The sequence below is a fragment of the Cajanus cajan genome, chromosome 11 (genome assembly GCF_000230855.2).
Source record: "Cajanus cajan strain Asha chromosome 11, NIPB_CcT2T_4, whole genome shotgun sequence".
In the NCBI taxonomy this organism is placed as follows: domain Eukaryota; kingdom Viridiplantae; phylum Streptophyta; class Magnoliopsida; order Fabales; family Fabaceae; genus Cajanus; species Cajanus cajan.
Genome location: NC_138527.1, coordinates 21,916,601 through 21,932,429, shown reverse-complemented (window position 1 = coordinate 21,932,429; position 15,829 = coordinate 21,916,601). Strand labels below are relative to the sequence as shown.

General features: G+C 30.8%; 2 protein-coding genes across 2 annotated transcripts; both read left to right on the top strand.

Moving 5' to 3' along the window:
* The first annotated feature begins 951 nt into the window (after window positions 1-951).
* On the top strand, window positions 952-3,594 carry LOC109813845 (small ribosomal subunit protein eS8). The gene is made up of 5 exons (XM_020378110.3): window positions 952-1,090; window positions 1,215-1,287; window positions 2,121-2,451; window positions 3,066-3,247; window positions 3,335-3,594. Exons 1-5 carry the CDS (start codon window positions 1,087-1,089, stop codon window positions 3,408-3,410), a joined length of 666 nt encoding a protein of 221 aa, XP_020233699.2. The 5' UTR covers window positions 952-1,086; the 3' UTR covers window positions 3,411-3,594.
* A 6,895-nt stretch (window positions 3,595-10,489) lies between these two features.
* LPXB (lipid-A-disaccharide synthase B) lies at window positions 10,490-15,312 on the top strand. Its single transcript, XM_020378102.3, has 8 exons — window positions 10,490-10,789; window positions 11,621-11,720; window positions 12,386-12,491; window positions 12,587-12,810; window positions 13,447-13,525; window positions 13,821-14,059; window positions 14,432-14,658; window positions 14,809-15,312. The coding sequence occupies exons 1-8, from the start codon at window positions 10,551-10,553 to the stop codon at window positions 15,005-15,007; spliced, it is 1,413 nt and encodes a 470-aa protein (XP_020233691.2). The 5' UTR covers window positions 10,490-10,550; the 3' UTR covers window positions 15,008-15,312.
* The last annotated feature ends 517 nt before the right edge of the window (window positions 15,313-15,829 follow it).

Sequence of the window (15,829 nt, the reverse complement as noted above, 5' to 3'; positions counted from 1 at the left end):
TTTCATTGAATGCCCTCCATAGCTTTGGGAAAATGAGCATTCCTCAACCTGAAGGCATGACGAGAATAAGATAAATAAAAAAAATTACTTTATTATTATTATAATTTATAATTTAAAATAAAAGTTAATGCAAGAGGGACACTTCATGCACACTGTGTACACTCACGCACAATTGTAACATGAATAAAATAATTTTATCAATAAAAAAAATTTTATAAATATTTTTTATATCCTATTTGAAATATTCTAAATAAATAATTATAAAGATGAAGGAAAAAAAACCAAAGATACAACTGCTAAATTTTATATTTTATATTTTATATTTTTATAAGCATGAAATGTAAAACATTTAATTTAATAAAAATGTAAAAAATATTAATAATTAATTTTTGTATTATAAATTTATTTATTTAATTATATTAATATTATATATATATATATATATATTACATAAATAAAGAGATTTATTTATGAAATTTAACAATTTTTTAAAGTCTAAATCTAATTTATTTAAATAAATAGATATTTTTAAAAATATAAAGACATATCTATACTAATATATAAAGGAGATACACTTTTTAATAATCACCTTGGTTTCTACTTTTTTTTTACCATTATACCCTTTTATTTTAAAAATTTTTTAAAAATATTTATTAATCAAATTTAAGAACTTGAAATTAATTAATTTATACTAATATATAAAGGATGCCAATTTCAATAATTACTTTTGATTTTCATTTTTACATGGATCATTTTATTTTTTGTATATTTTTAATAATTGTTACCTTTTTTATGAATAACTTCTCTTTTTTTTAATATAATACAGGCACGGAATGCTTTTTTTCTATTAGTTTTTATTAAATAGGTAATAGCTTGATGGAGTTGGGTTGTTAAACTAGTTTTTGTTTGAAATAGGGCTGAAGTTGGGCCTGATTATCCACCGTGACGGGCCGGGTAAGTGGAGGGAGATGAACAAGTGGGGTTTCATCCGGAAAATATAAAGGGCTTAATATTAGGGTTTTGTTTTAACCAAAGCAAGGGAGCGAGAGACATTGTTGGTTCTTGGTTACAACTCTCTCTGCCAACATGGGTAAGTAAAGTAAACACATTTCATTTTCAACATTCTCAATTGTTAGCGAAACCTTAAAGCTATGTGTTTGTGTTTGTGTGTGCGATAATCTCTGATGGGATTTGTTGTTGATGATGCGAATCAGGTATTTCCAGGGATTCTATGCACAAGAGGCGTGCCACTGGTGGCAAGAAGAAGGCCTGGAGGAAGAAGAGAAAGTATGTCCCTTTATTCTTTTAATTGTTTGTTTTTCGATTGGAACCTTTGTTGGGTTGTGGAACTGAAAATTGAAATGTGTTTTAAGTTTTACTGCGATTTGGGAATTTGAAATCTGTTTGTTATATTAGCTGGAACAATAGTGGATCTAGGTTTAGTTAATCTTTAGGTTTGGATTCTGTTAAGGAAGTGAAAAATTAGAGGGTTGTTGACTTGTTGTACTAGAAATTCACTCTGAAGTTATTCAACACGAGAACCTCTATGAAATCTTAGCTTTCGATTCATGACTATGTGCTGCACTTTTTCCTTTATTTTTCTTTTAATATTTGGATTATCTGTGAGTGCGTATTTTACTCTGCTGTTTCATTTTTTGCTGCGGATGATTCGTCTTTGACCCAATTCTAAACTTTGAGATGAAGTGTATTCCGAAGCTTTACCATGTTATGCAGTTCTTATCTCATATTTTTTTAAGTACACAATCATTTGACAAACAAAGGGAGATGCAACAATTAGGATTAGGAGTATAAAATTTTCTTCTTAAACAATTAAACTGTGAGTGAAAAGGTCAATGATTACAATGCTTTCCAGTATCTTTTTGCAAATCAAATACAGTTTATTGATTGAGCCTTGCTTATAGCTATTCTTTGCTATTAAATTTCCTTTAGTTTTCTTTAATTTTGTTTTAAACAGAGAACTTATATAAATTCTGTTATGTCTATTTCAATAACTTGGATAGCATTTTTAATTTTAATATTTGTTGACATTTGTTTTGGCTATGATAATATTATAGTCTAATAATTATTTCCTAAACTAATATTTAGGTGGTTTTATATAGGTATGAGCTTGGTCGTCAGCCTGCTAACACTAAGCTGTCAAGCAATAAGACAGTAAGGAGGATCCGTGTTAGAGGTGGCAATGTGAAATGGAGGGCACTGAGATTGGATACCGGAAATTACTCCTGGGGAAGTGAAGCTGTAACTCGCAAGACTCGTATACTTGATGTGGTTTACAATGCCTCAAACAATGAGCTTGTGCGAACTCAGACACTTGTCAAAAGTGCTATTGTTCAGGTTGATGCCGCTCCATTTAAACAGTGGTACCTTCAGCACTATGGTGTTGATATTGGTAGGAAAAAGAAGACTGCTGCCAAGAAGGATTCTGCCGAGGTGATGATGTCTTTATCGTTTTCTTTTATTGTTCCTTCTTTACCCACAGTTTATGTTCTCATAATATTAGTAACTTTCAACCAATATTTATTAGTTATACTTGTATGATTTTACTATTTTAAGTTGCCTGTTTTGGTTGTTTAAATAATGTTGGATATGAAATGTGTTGAAAGTAAAACCAATTACTCTGATGCATTGTATATCAGTTTTTTTATATTCATTGGATACATCTTTTTAACATGTCCAGAAAAGTAATTTTTTATCCGAATCAGTGGATTTAACTAATCTTAATAGTTAACTTAAATTAAGAATCTTTGATGTTACATCTGTTGTCTAAATGAAGGGTATTTGCAGTTGTGTTTCATAAAACTACTTCATATATTGTGTTACTAGCAGGTACAGTTTGCTGAAAGTGAAACATCTATTATTGTTTCTGCTGTGATGAGAAATATATAGATGTTTTCTGTTGCTATTTTGTGTAATTCTTTCTATTGTACCTGATATTAACTTTATAAATCATGATGGCACTCTAAATTGTTCAATGAATGGATGAAGGGGACTTCTCATGTATAGAAGCTAAAGTCTATTTCTTTATCTTGGGATGTAACTTGCAGGAGGGTGATGCTACTGCTGTTGCTACTGCAGAAGAATCCAAAAAGAGTAATCATGTGCAGAGAAAATTGGAGAAGCGCCAGAAGGATCGAAGTCTCGATCCCCACATTGAGGAGCAGTTTGGTGGTGGTCGTTTGCTTGCTTGCATTTCATCTCGACCCGGTCAATGTGGCAGAGCTGATGGGTAATTTACTTAAATTGTGATTTTGTTAAATATGTTTATAAAGAACTTCATTCATATGTGTTGTTTTGTTTTTCCTGAATTATGCAGCTACATTCTGGAAGGTAAGGAGTTGGAATTTTACATGAAGAAACTTCAAAGAAAGAAGGGAAAGGGTGCTGCTTGATTTTAGTGTTTACCAAATTTTTATGTGGCTTTAGTTGTTTTTATTTGTTGCTGGTTCCATTTAAGGGGATGTTTGTGCTACAGGACATCGTTTAGTGCGAACTATTTTATTAGTCCTTTGCAGATTGACAATTTTGTTTATCCCTCTTTCAATGAAGAATTTTAAAAGTTTGGTTATTTAAGAATGATTGTATAATTAACTCAAGGGTTTGTTTATTAGGAGCAAAGTGAGAAGGTTAAGTTTGATACTATTTGCACTCAACTTCAGAGAAATTAAAATAGTAAAATATATTCAAATAAACTACTTCACCACCTTTATAAATTTTATAGAATGTTTTCGTTTTATTTAATAATCTTCTCCATCCTTTGTAGTTTGATTATGATATCAAATTTCCTTTTATTCCATTTACAACAATATTATTCAATATTTTACTGAGTTTTCAATTCCTGCTTCAGTTATGCGTACAGTTAAGTTTAATTAGTTGTGTTTGAATAAGGGGAAAAAGACCAATCATTTGTACATTCCTTTTTACATGCGTGTTTTATGTGTGTATATATATATATTTATATTCATAAAATTATTATTTTGATATTAAGAAAAAAAAATAATTGATCAAGTTATTCAAAAATACCAAACCTGAGATTATTCAAGTTGAAAACTTAAATCAAATTCCACCTTGTTAGAATGTTAAAATTAGAGATTTGCTATAATATTCCTATTATTTTTTAATGAGTACATCACCAACGGGTACCCTTTTAATATGACAAAATATTATTTTATTTTATAATTAATCCAATAATTCAATATATAGCTATTTCACCTTGTCGGATAAATTAGTAATTATTACGTTGCTCATAGGTCACATCAATGTTTTTAACAATTTTGTTTATCTCTTCTATCTCTATATTTTTCTTTGAAATTGAAGTCGTAGAAGTTTCTCGAAATTCTCTCTCAAATTTTTCTCTCTTATATATATATATATATATATGAAATATAAGAATTGGATTATTGCAACATGATTATGGTTAGTTCATCAATTGATTTTAGGTTTCAAGAATTACAATAAAATTTGAGTTTTTAATCTTTTTATTGAATAAATTTTTTGTTTTAGGTTTAATTTTTTTTTCATGATTATGAATTTCGTTTTGGATCTAGAACAAAGTTTGAAAATTAATTTAGACCTAGAAAAACCTAAATCACCTAATTTATTTAACTGGTTATTGTTTTTGAATTTTATGAAAATTGTGAGATTGCAATTGTGTTTCATGTTTTGATGGAATTCATAGATCAAGATTTAGATTTATGTTTTTGATTAAGTCCGTGTTGAATTAGGTTGATTTAGAATTTAGATTTATTGTTGAACTATGAAAATTTTATCGTACTGATTGAAACCTCAAATAAATACTTATTTAATTGAATTTTTTATTCTTAATTATCTGTTTTGTTGATTAAATACTATGTTGAAAACTTGAAATATTAAATCCCGTTGCTAATTTTTTGAGATAAAATATGAATTAAATGTGCTTGTATCTTCGTGAAGAATAACTTAGGTTGTTCCCTGTATTACAACATTTTAGAAAAAATTTAGTTTATTTTTAATAGTGACTCGACAACGCTATTAGTTGTTGTATCACATCTTATTAGTAAGATAAAATAACAATGATTTCCCAACTTTAATTTTGTATTATAACTTGAAGTTTGAAGAGGTTTTATTATAAAACAATACTTGGTTATTGAAGTCTGGGGAGACTTTGTTATTCTTATAATACTTGGGTAGTTAATTGAAAAGGTAAGTCAAAGAATACTTAGTTTGTACTAGAAGTGACTTGTGAAAGAATACTTGTATCTTTGCAAAGATAATGAAACTTGATTGGGTTGATCAAGAACTAAATGTAATCTCGGTGATTGAAACAAACCTGTGGAAGAAAGATAAACACTAGAAGGGTGGGTTGAACAATGTGTATAAAAAACTTGCACTTTTTGTGTAGTGAAGTAGTATCGTTAGTTAGATGGAGTGCGAAGAAAAAATAGATGAAACACTAGGTATTTTTATACTGGTTCATCTCAACTACTAAGATTACGTGCAACCAGATTAAGTTTCACTATCTTTCAACAAAGCTATGAGTATTCTTTTAACAAGCTACTTTTGTCTCAATCTTAAGTATTCTTTGACTTGACTCTTCAAACAACTACCAAAGTATTATTTTACAGTCAAGCCTACCAAAGCTTATAACAAGTATTCTTTTATAGACAAGTCTCTTTAGGCTCAACCTTACAACAATGATTATAAAGATGTTTCATCTCATTTAGACATTATACAACCAATGTAAAGCAATAAATCTTTTTACAAGAAAGAATGAAGTTTATACAAAGAGTGTTTCTTTGTGTATGTTTCTGTACAAGTCTTTTCTTTTCTTTCTTAAGTTTCAAATCTTCTAATATAGTAGCTTGGAGAAGATGACTGTTGCAATATTTTGAGTCTAGCTCACAAGTTTCTTTCATCTGTCTTCATCGTCTTTCTTTGCGATGATAGGTAATTGTTGATTCATTTAATGCAAACATTAAATGCATTTCACCACATGATACCTTTTATCTGATCAATGATGCTACTTATCATCTTTCGATACCAATCGGAGGTTGTAGAAGCAATACTAGTGTAATGTAGCTACAACAATGACTTTATCTTTTTTTCTCTGTGATTTTAGGAATTTTCGTCCTTGGTTTTTATGAAAAGCATGACTTTTTCTCTTTAACATATTTGTAAGTTTCAAGATGGTTTTTTTGTTCGATCTGCTAACAAATGAAGCATTCAAAATAAAATTTGTCATTAGTTTCAATAAATAATGAACATTTATTGTATATGAGACAAATTGCATGTTTTGTTTGATATATATCGTCTTATAGATAATTTACGTCTTACACTTCGTATGATAAATATTTTTCAAAGACATTTTAAAGACATTTTCTCTTGTAAAAATGTTTCATTTGTTATTATTTAAACTTAAAAACATAAGGAATCCAAGATCGTCTTGACTTAACAAAACCAATATAAAATTATGAAGGGGGTTCAAACGATACCGGTGTAACTTTTACTAAGCGTTACACCGCTCAATAACTTTAAATTAAATGTGAATTTTGTAAATCCAACCGTTAGATTGAAAGTTCTTTACTCTTAGATCATATATACAAAATTTTATATTAATCCAAGATGATTTGACACTTCATTCTTATAAAACAAAATTGACGTAATATATTTATTTTAAAATATACTAAAATATGAACACTTTAATTACCGTCAAGTTGTTGTTCAATTTTAACAAAATTTGATATACACATATAAAGTGATATGAATTTTCAATCTAACGATTAGATTTACAAAATTCACATTTAATTTAAAGTTATTGAGTGGTGTAACACTTAGTAAAAGTTACATCGGTGTCGTTTGAACCCTCCTCTAAAATTATTGTGTTATTTGCTCTTAACTCTTCATCTGTACTATCAAGGTTTAGATACTACTTCGTTGTTTCAAAAAAGTGTTGAGTTTTTTATTAATACTATTCAACTCCTTTTTAGTGTCTTTCTTTTCTCCACACCAAATATATTTGAAAGCTAACATCTAAGGCTAAAACTTTTATGCATATCAAAATAATTAATTTGGTTATTTAAGACTCATTTAAAGGTTTATAAATTACATACATTACTTTTCATGCATAAAACATGAGACTCATCTTCTAACTCACACAACTTGATCGTTTCTTAACATTTTGATGGGATTCTTGAGTGTAAACTATAGTCCTAAATGTCTAGTTTTCACTTCACTACCCATATATCTTATATGTGTTAAGTCAAAAGATGATCCCCTAAATTTAGAGTTTTAATGCTAACAAATAAAGAATTTTTATATAGAAAAAATGTCTATGAAAATTTCTTTGAAACATATCTTTGAAAGACTTCTCAAATGAAGTGTAAGACATAAATCATCTATAAGATGATTGTTAATTAGACAAAGCATACAGTCTGTCTCATATGCATTAAATATTTATCATTTTTTGAGACTAATGATAAAATTTGATTTAAATGTTTCATTCCTTAAAAAGACCATCTTAAAACTCACAAATCTATTAAAGAAAAGAACCATGCTTTCTACCAGAACCAAATCCCTGAAAACACGAAGGAAAGTATATAAAGTCTCTATAATAGTTGCTCTGCATTGACATTGTTTCTGCAAGCTCCATTTGGTATGGAAAGTTAATAACTAGCCTCCTTGATCAGATAAGAGGTACTATTTGGTGAAATGCATTTAATGCTCATATTAAATGTGTCAAACGATTACCTACCACTACAAGGAAGATGATGAAGACAGACAAAACAAACTTGTGAGTAAGACTCAGAGTGTAACAACCTTGTAATACCTTGATAACTGTTATTATAGGGTAGAGCCTGGAGAGACTTGATTATAAAAGAATACTTGGGTAGAAGCTTGAAGATGTCAATCAAAGAACACTTATTGTAGAACTTGGAGAGACTACTTGTTGAAAGAATACTTCAATAGTGGCTTGAAGAGGTCAATCAAAGAACACTTATTGTAGAGCCAAAAGTGGCTTGGGAAAGAATACTTGTAACTTTGCAAAGATAGTGAAACTTGATCGAATTGATTAAGAACTAAATGTAGTCTCGTGATTGAGATGAACCAATATAAAAATATTATGTGTTCTTTACTCTTAACTCTTTGTCTGTATTCATAAGGTTTTGATATTAACACCAAGTATTTTTTTTACAGATAAACTTCTCTATGCTTAAACCCAATAACTCAAAGTTATAAAAAGTTTACAAAATTATTTGGTCTTCCTTTCAAGACCTGATACAACAAATTAAGTACAAAGTTTTTTTAACAAAAAGAAAGAATATAGCTTTTACAATCAATTGATCTTTCCTTCTTTCTAAATTTCAAACTTCCTTTTATACAAATTTAGTGAAGATGATTGTTACAAATCCTTGAGCTTCTCTCTGATGGCTTGCTTCGTCTGTCTTTTTCTTTTGCTTCTTGAGGAAAGAAGTGTTTGTTGGTATAATAAATGATTACATTAAATACCTTCACCAAATTGTCACTTCTTATTTGATCAAAAAAGCTACTTATCACCTTTTAGGTACCAAGTGGGTATAACCATGCATGTGTCAAGTTAGTGAAGCGTTGAAACAACTTTAACTACAACTTTGTGTGTTTGTCGGGACTTGCTTGTCCTTTTCTGACACAAAGCATGTCTTTCATTCTTTTTTGCAAATTGTAGGTACTAACGAAGTAGTTTTGAGTTTGATCTGTTAAGAAAACATTCATACATAATCACTTCCTTTATAGAGATCATAAATGATGAAGATTTAATGCATTTCTCTTTAGAAATAAGACTTTGTTTTAGAGCAACTATCGTCTTATACAAGGATTGATCTTATGGAAGATTTTGTTTTAGTGAGAAAGTGTGTCGTCTAAGAAGATTCATCTTATGAAAGATTACATCTCATTGAGAAGTTATGTCTTCTAAGAAGATTCATCTTAATCATTTCAAAAACTTTTCTATTAATCAAAAACCTCTTTATTTGCTAACAACAAAACTCTAAACTAGAGGGATCTAACATTGTCTTTTGACCTAACAAGTGTCTTGTGAAAGAATACTTGTATCTTTGCAAAGATAGTGAAACTTGATCGAATTGATTAAGAACTGAATGTAGTCTCGTGATTGAGATGAACCAATATAAAAATATTATGTATTCTTTACTCTTAACTCTATGTCTGTATTCTTAAGGTTTTGATATTACTTCGCTATTTCAAAAAAATGATGAGTTTTTTTTATTAATATTGTTCAACGCCTTTCTAGTGTTTTTCTTTTCTCCACACGAATGCTATTCGAAAGCTAACATCCAAGGCTATAACTTCTATGAAGATCTCAAAACTTAATTCAATCATTTAAGGCTCCTCTAAAGGCTTACAAATTACAAACATTACTTTTTGTGCACAAATCGTGAGACTCATTGTTTAACTCACATAACTTGATTTTTTTTAACATTTTGATGAAAATCTTGAGTGTAAACTATTGTCCAAATGTCTGGTTTTCATCTTAATAAATGAATATCAATTTAGTTAATCACACAGGAAGAAATCACCTAAATACTAAGGCATGTTCATATAAAAATTTTCAAAATTAAATAAACTAGACAAAAACTCTCAAATCATACATACAGCTCTAATTCCCAATTTATTTACTATTCTTAACATATCACAATCAAATCATCAAGATCAACAAATTTCATCACCATCCACAAACAAACACAACAACGATTTCATTATGATACTCAGATCATCAAACACATACCAAAATAATTTCTTGGAGGCTTAGGAGTCACTTTACTACCCATATCTCTCATATGTGTCCACAAGGTGATACAATCTCACTTCGTCTCTTAAGTGATGATTTTGCAATGCAACTCACTCCTTGTAGGTTGTAGCCTTAGCCATTACTTCACACTCTGTCTAATGATATCCTTTAGTTTCTCCATTCTATGAGTTCTTAGGATTTTAGAAAAATAATGCATTATATGACCTAACCCCCTTCTTATTTTTTTAAGATTTCAGATTGAACTTAAGAGTCCAAACCCATAGATTCTTCTCTAACCCATCCCTTAAACTCTATTTTATTTATTAAAAAATATTATTTATATTATAAATTTAATTAAATAAACTAATTAAACCTATATTATAATATTATTTAATTATTTTATTTTATTTTTATTTTTGAGAACCAAGATGTTACATATTTAAGATTTTAAATTTGTCTCATTAAATTTATTTATATAAAAATTATTAAATCCAACTAAAATTCAAATAAAAAATTTCATAAATATAATAAAAATAACGTAAATATTAGTAAAAAAACAACTTAAAAAATAAAAAATTATAATTTTATATTATATTCGATTTTTATTATATTTATTACGCACTTAAATTCAAGCATTAATTAAATTTTATAATTTTAGTGAGCCAGTACTAGTTTACTGTAATCTGTAACTATATAAGAATCACTTGGAGTCCATCCCTCTGCTTCATGCGTTTGCCTTGTTGGCGGCGCAGGTTACAATTTCAAGCTTAAAATGCGCATCATGCTCTCTAAGTTGATCCCTCCAATTCCCTTATTGAGAAGGAAATGGAATCCAAAAATGGCGAGCGTGCGATGGTTCTCAGTTTCTCCCATAGACATGGCTGCAAGAGATGGGGAACTTAGGGTTTTCCTTGTCGCGGGTGAAGCTTCTGGAGATTCCATCGCTTCTCGCCTCATGGCTTCGCTCAAAACTCTCTCCCCTTTTCCTCTTCGCTTCGCCGGCGTTGGAGGGTCAGTAATGTGCTTTTTCTCTCTCTCTCTCCTTTTATTTCTTTACCCTAACTTTTAATTTTGATTAAATGTTTGTTACACCAAGTTAGTTGTTCCCTCAATTTACTGCAATTTCTTACTTTAAGGTGTTGTTTTTACTGCAATTAATCACACTAATTAAGGATTATTAGCTTACAACAAAAATTTGCATTTAACAAGTCAGTCAAAATTAATACCGTTAGTGCAATAAAATAAGAAGTAGCAACACCACCACTCACTCTCACACTTTCTTCCTGTACTCTCCTTATTATTTGGTGCATTTGACACATTGGTCCAAATTAACATGGTTAGTTCAACAAACTAAGGAAGGACCAATTTGGGGGTTAGTTTGGATAACTTTGTGCAAAAGCACATTTTGGAGAAGAAAATAGAAAAGAAAAATAAACTTGTTCATATGCTAAAATTAACTTATACATAAGTTAAAAATAATTTTTTTGAGAAGGTAATATGAAAGAACTTCTATAAATTAGTTTATGCATGTACTAATTTTAGCTTATGAAGATCTTAACTTCAATTTTCCTTTCTATTAGTGCTTTTGTATCCAAACAGACTGTTGGGTCTATTTGGTTTAAAGGAGAAGAGGCGAGGAGAAGGAAGGGGTTAGAAATTTATTTTAGTTAAATTTTAATGGACCAAACCAAACATGTTGGTCTATTAGAGACATTTTTAATGGGTTAAATGAAACTTTTTAAATTTAGTAACTGAATCAAAATAAAATGAGATGAGACATCAAAATAAATTTTATTCAAAATTTTAATTCCTAGATATAAGTTTAATATTTAATCAATTCAGGGCTAAGATGGCGAGTGAAGGGTTGCAATCTCTGTTCCCAATTGAGGATATTTCGGTAATGGGACTTTGGGAGCTATTGCCACATTTGTATAGAATCAGAGTGAGTGCTTCGGTTTATGTGATGTAATCATGCTTTGCTACGTGTATTAATCAGTTTGATAAGTGATTTCTAAACTGAGAACAGTTGCTGTGATTTTTCAATTTGTTTTCCACTAAATGGGTGCTTTTGAGAATCTGTTCAATATCTTATAGATAAATAAAGTCTTGGACATAGAATGTAGTACGTAGTTGTTACTTGAAAAATGTGGTTACACGCACGGATAGCAAATAGGACTCATCACAGGTATAATTCTAGTGTAACGTATAAAATCTACATGTATACAAATTTTAAATCAGGAGAGAATTGGTTTATTTAACCCAAGTATTAGTCGTTGTGGATATATTGATGTGCTACATCTGTCAAATTACTGGGATATTTCCATTTATATAGTTATAAAAGTTTAGAAGACAAAAGAAAAGGTGTTAAATGCAGATAGGAGCATTCTAAGTGTCTGTGAAGTGTTTCTAGTATGGAAACATTTTCGACATGGTTACTATTATAGTTATACTTATAACGGAAAGTGACTGTTAGTTCTTCATTCATTTGATACTTTTATTACTAAGGGATATCTCATGATTTTTACTATATTTTGAATTACTTTTGAAGCTTATGTATATGGAATTTTATTTGTTTCACATGTGAATTCCTTGTGCATTTGTTTTCAGGTGAAACTGAATGAAAGTGTCAAAGCAGCTGCACTATTTGAACCTCATGTTGTAATAACTGTTGATTCTAAGGGCTTTTCTTTTCGGTTCTTGAAACAGCTTAGAGGTACTACTACTAATGCACTCTCCTTGCTGGAATAACTTCTGCATGTTTGGTTTTAGAGTTACACTTTATGCCAAATGGGGTATTTCCTTTTGCAGATAGATACAGTCACAAAAAGTTGCATACGCCAGCACACTTTCACTATGTAGCACCATCATTCTGGGCATGGAAAGGAGGTGAAGCTAGACTCAGAGGACTAGCAGAATTTGTGGATCATCTATTGTGCATACTTCCAAATGAGGACAAAATATGTAGACTGAATGGATTGTGTGCAACATTTGTTGGGCATCCAGTCCTGGAAGATTTTCTGGAGTTGAATTTGGTATGATATCGGAATATTTGATAATGCTCTTATTGGGTTTATCATAAAGCTTGTATGTGTTTATGTTAGGCTATAGAATGAAGGGAATTGGAATAGTTACTAATCAGAGGGATATTATGGGTCAGACCCATCATATCTACAAATAGGAGGATATTAGGGTTGTCATATCTATAAATAGAAGGATATTAGGGCTGTGGGGAGGCATGCATATTAGTAAATCTTTGTGGGAATAGAGCAGTGACTATTGGAAATGGGGAAACCCTTGGAGGATAGATTGGTCTCCTATTTCTTGTTCTTTTCATCCTATTCAATAAAATCTTTTTATTTTCCCACTTGTAAATTTTGGTTCCACAGTTTATTAGTGATTTTATGGATTATCATGTTTATTGTTTTTAATTCTCCTCTCTTCTACAATAGTAAGCCAAAATCTTTTTGTTCTCTTGGATTTCTAATCCTTCCATAATCCATATTTAAACTCAATCCTTGCCCATCATTAAAAATATAAAATTAGTTCTCTCATGTCTCTTTGATATCTTGATCTGTAACCAAAACTTTTCCTTCTTCATCCTTATTGTATTTTACTTGGTCCAAATTATTGATTTCCTTTTCTTAATTTTGGCATGCTTATATTTCCAGATAAACAATTCCTCCACTCATGAATGGAGGGCTGAAGGAAATGGTGAAGACTTCCGAAATAAGCATGCAGTGCCAGCAGGTACTTCTAATCAAATGACATTCCACAACTTCACATATTTATTTTTAAGAAAAAGTTTACTATTTTATAATTTATTGTTTATGGTAATTGCATGTATGAGCTCATGTTTAATATTTCGTTAGTCTGATGATTTGCTTTCTTGCTCCCTCTGTGGATATTTGTTCAAGCATAATGTCCCAAAATCTAGACTTTGGAGCAGAAGTTAAAGTTTTACAAGAAAAGAGATATAGTTCATATTATTTTGCTTAACATTGAAGTCATAATTTGTTTTTTCACAACAACAATACTTTAAAAGGAGCCACTGTCATTAGCTTGCTTCCTGGAAGCAGAATACAAGAAGTCAGTCGGATGCTTCCCATCTTTTCAGACACGATGGAACTGATGAAAAACATGGTTCCGCAGTTGATGACAGTCATTCATGTTGCACCTAATGAGCATGTGGAAAATTTCATAGCTGGTGCTGTTCATAGATGGCCTGTGCCAGTTATATTGATTCCAGGTGGAACAACTCAACTGAGATATGATGCTTTTAGTGTAAGCCCCTTTGTCCCGCATGACTTCAATTTACCAAAAAATACTTGACACATTTTGCCAAAACATGTAACTGTAGCAGAAAATTGGTCTGAGACTTCTGATAGACATCTAGATCTGACAATTGTCCTTATGGTCTATTGTAGAATGCTTACAGATTCTAGCTTGCTTGAGTTCCAGTGGACAGTTAAATAGAATAATACTTGAATCTAAACATGCAATTACATAATAACTGTTAATTTTTCAAAAAGTTGTGATTCTGTTCAAATGAGATTCTGAGTTTAGCTTAGCCATATCCATCTGCTTCCCAGTCCCCTATATAATGCATGAAGGCTGCACTTTGTGCCTTGTTAATTCAAATTAACTTCATTGTAGGCAAGTAGAGTTGCGTTATGCACATCTGGGACAGTTGCTGTGGAGCTGCAGCTTGCACGATTACCTTGTGTTGTGGTGTATCGTGCCCATATTTTGACAGAATGGTTTATTCGGTACAAAACAAAGATCCAGTACATATCACTTCCCAATATTCTCTTGGACAAGGCCATTATTCCTGAAGCCCTCTTTCAAAATTGCAAACCAGCAAACCTAGCCTTGTTGCTCAAGTAAGAGTGAAACTAAAATTATTTCAATTGCATTACTAATTTTAGAAGAAAATGAATAACAGTTGATAGGTCTCAAGCTGAGAATTTATTAGTTGCCGGCAGTATTTCTCTTTGGAATGTTTGACACTTGTTTTTGCCTCTACATTACAGTGATTTAATACATGATAACGATTGTCGAGAAGAACAAATACTTGCAGCCCACAAGTTTGTCAAGCTTCTATTTCCTTCAGAGAGAATAAAGTACCACCTTCCACAACAAAATTTGATAGGAGCATATCCTGATTACACTCCAAGTGCACTTGCAGCATTGGCTGTATTAAACCATGGTAAGCCAATGACTAATATCTAAGGACATCTATTTATGCGAGGGCACTCTGGCATGGGATATTTTTACTGCGAAGATTGAAGGTTTGAAGCTAGAGAATATTTTCTTTTGATAGTTACTGATAAAAGTAGCATTCAAAAATGTAGTATCAATTTAGGAATAAACATGGAATCAGAAAAGCATTGGCATTGCTCCATATTTTGTTTCGGCTATAACCCAAATATTCCTTGGCCCCAATTTTTCTTTTTCTTTTTCGGCTGTGTTTTATGCTATATTTATAAAACTAGAACACATACATACCTCAGCCTTTTCGGCTCTGATTGCATGAATTGATTGAAATGCTATCTCGAATGTAGATTTAGTTTCCCTTGTGTGGTTGCTCAATGCTTTTCCACAACATACCTCAGCCTCTTCAACTTCATCACCATTGCTGGTGTCTGTATCACAATTTTCCTCAACAGAATAAGACTGGACAAAACAATCTTCATTGACAGATTTGTCCTTTGGATTCCCACCACTTGAACTATCTAATTCATCAATTTGCTGGCATAATTGCCTTATGTCATCCATCCTCACTGACATTTACATTACATGCTCATTAGTATCACTATCTATGTTAGATACAAGAGAGCGGTTTAAGCTGACTCATCTGATTCGGCCTTCAGGGTTTCCTGCACATTATGTCCGTCTTAACTCCCAGCTGAGCTATGAACATCAGCCTCTGCTCTAATAGTTTCTTCCAGATCCATATATAACACAATGTAATTCAAAGATTTGTATTAGTTTAATCTTTCAGAAACTACTACAAGTGACAAGTCCAGGAGTATACCTTCAAGTGTCGAATTT

Coding starts and splice junctions, on each gene's coding strand:
- LOC109813845 (XM_020378110.3), top strand. Junction 1,288..2,120: donor GCCTGGAGGAAGAAGAGAAA/GTATGTCCCTTT, acceptor GGTTTTATATAG/GTATGAGCTTGGTCGTCAGC. Junction 3,248..3,334: donor CAATGTGGCAGAGCTGATGG/GTAATTTACTTA, acceptor TGAATTATGCAG/CTACATTCTGGAAGGTAAGG.
- LPXB (XM_020378102.3), top strand. CDS start 10,551: ATGCGCATCATGCTCTCTAAGTTGATCCCTCCAATTCCCTTATTGAGA. Junction 10,790..11,620: donor CGCTTCGCCGGCGTTGGAGG/GTCAGTAATGTG, acceptor TAATCAATTCAG/GGCTAAGATGGCGAGTGAAG. Junction 13,526..13,820: donor TAAGCATGCAGTGCCAGCAG/GTACTTCTAATC, acceptor ATACTTTAAAAG/GAGCCACTGTCATTAGCTTG.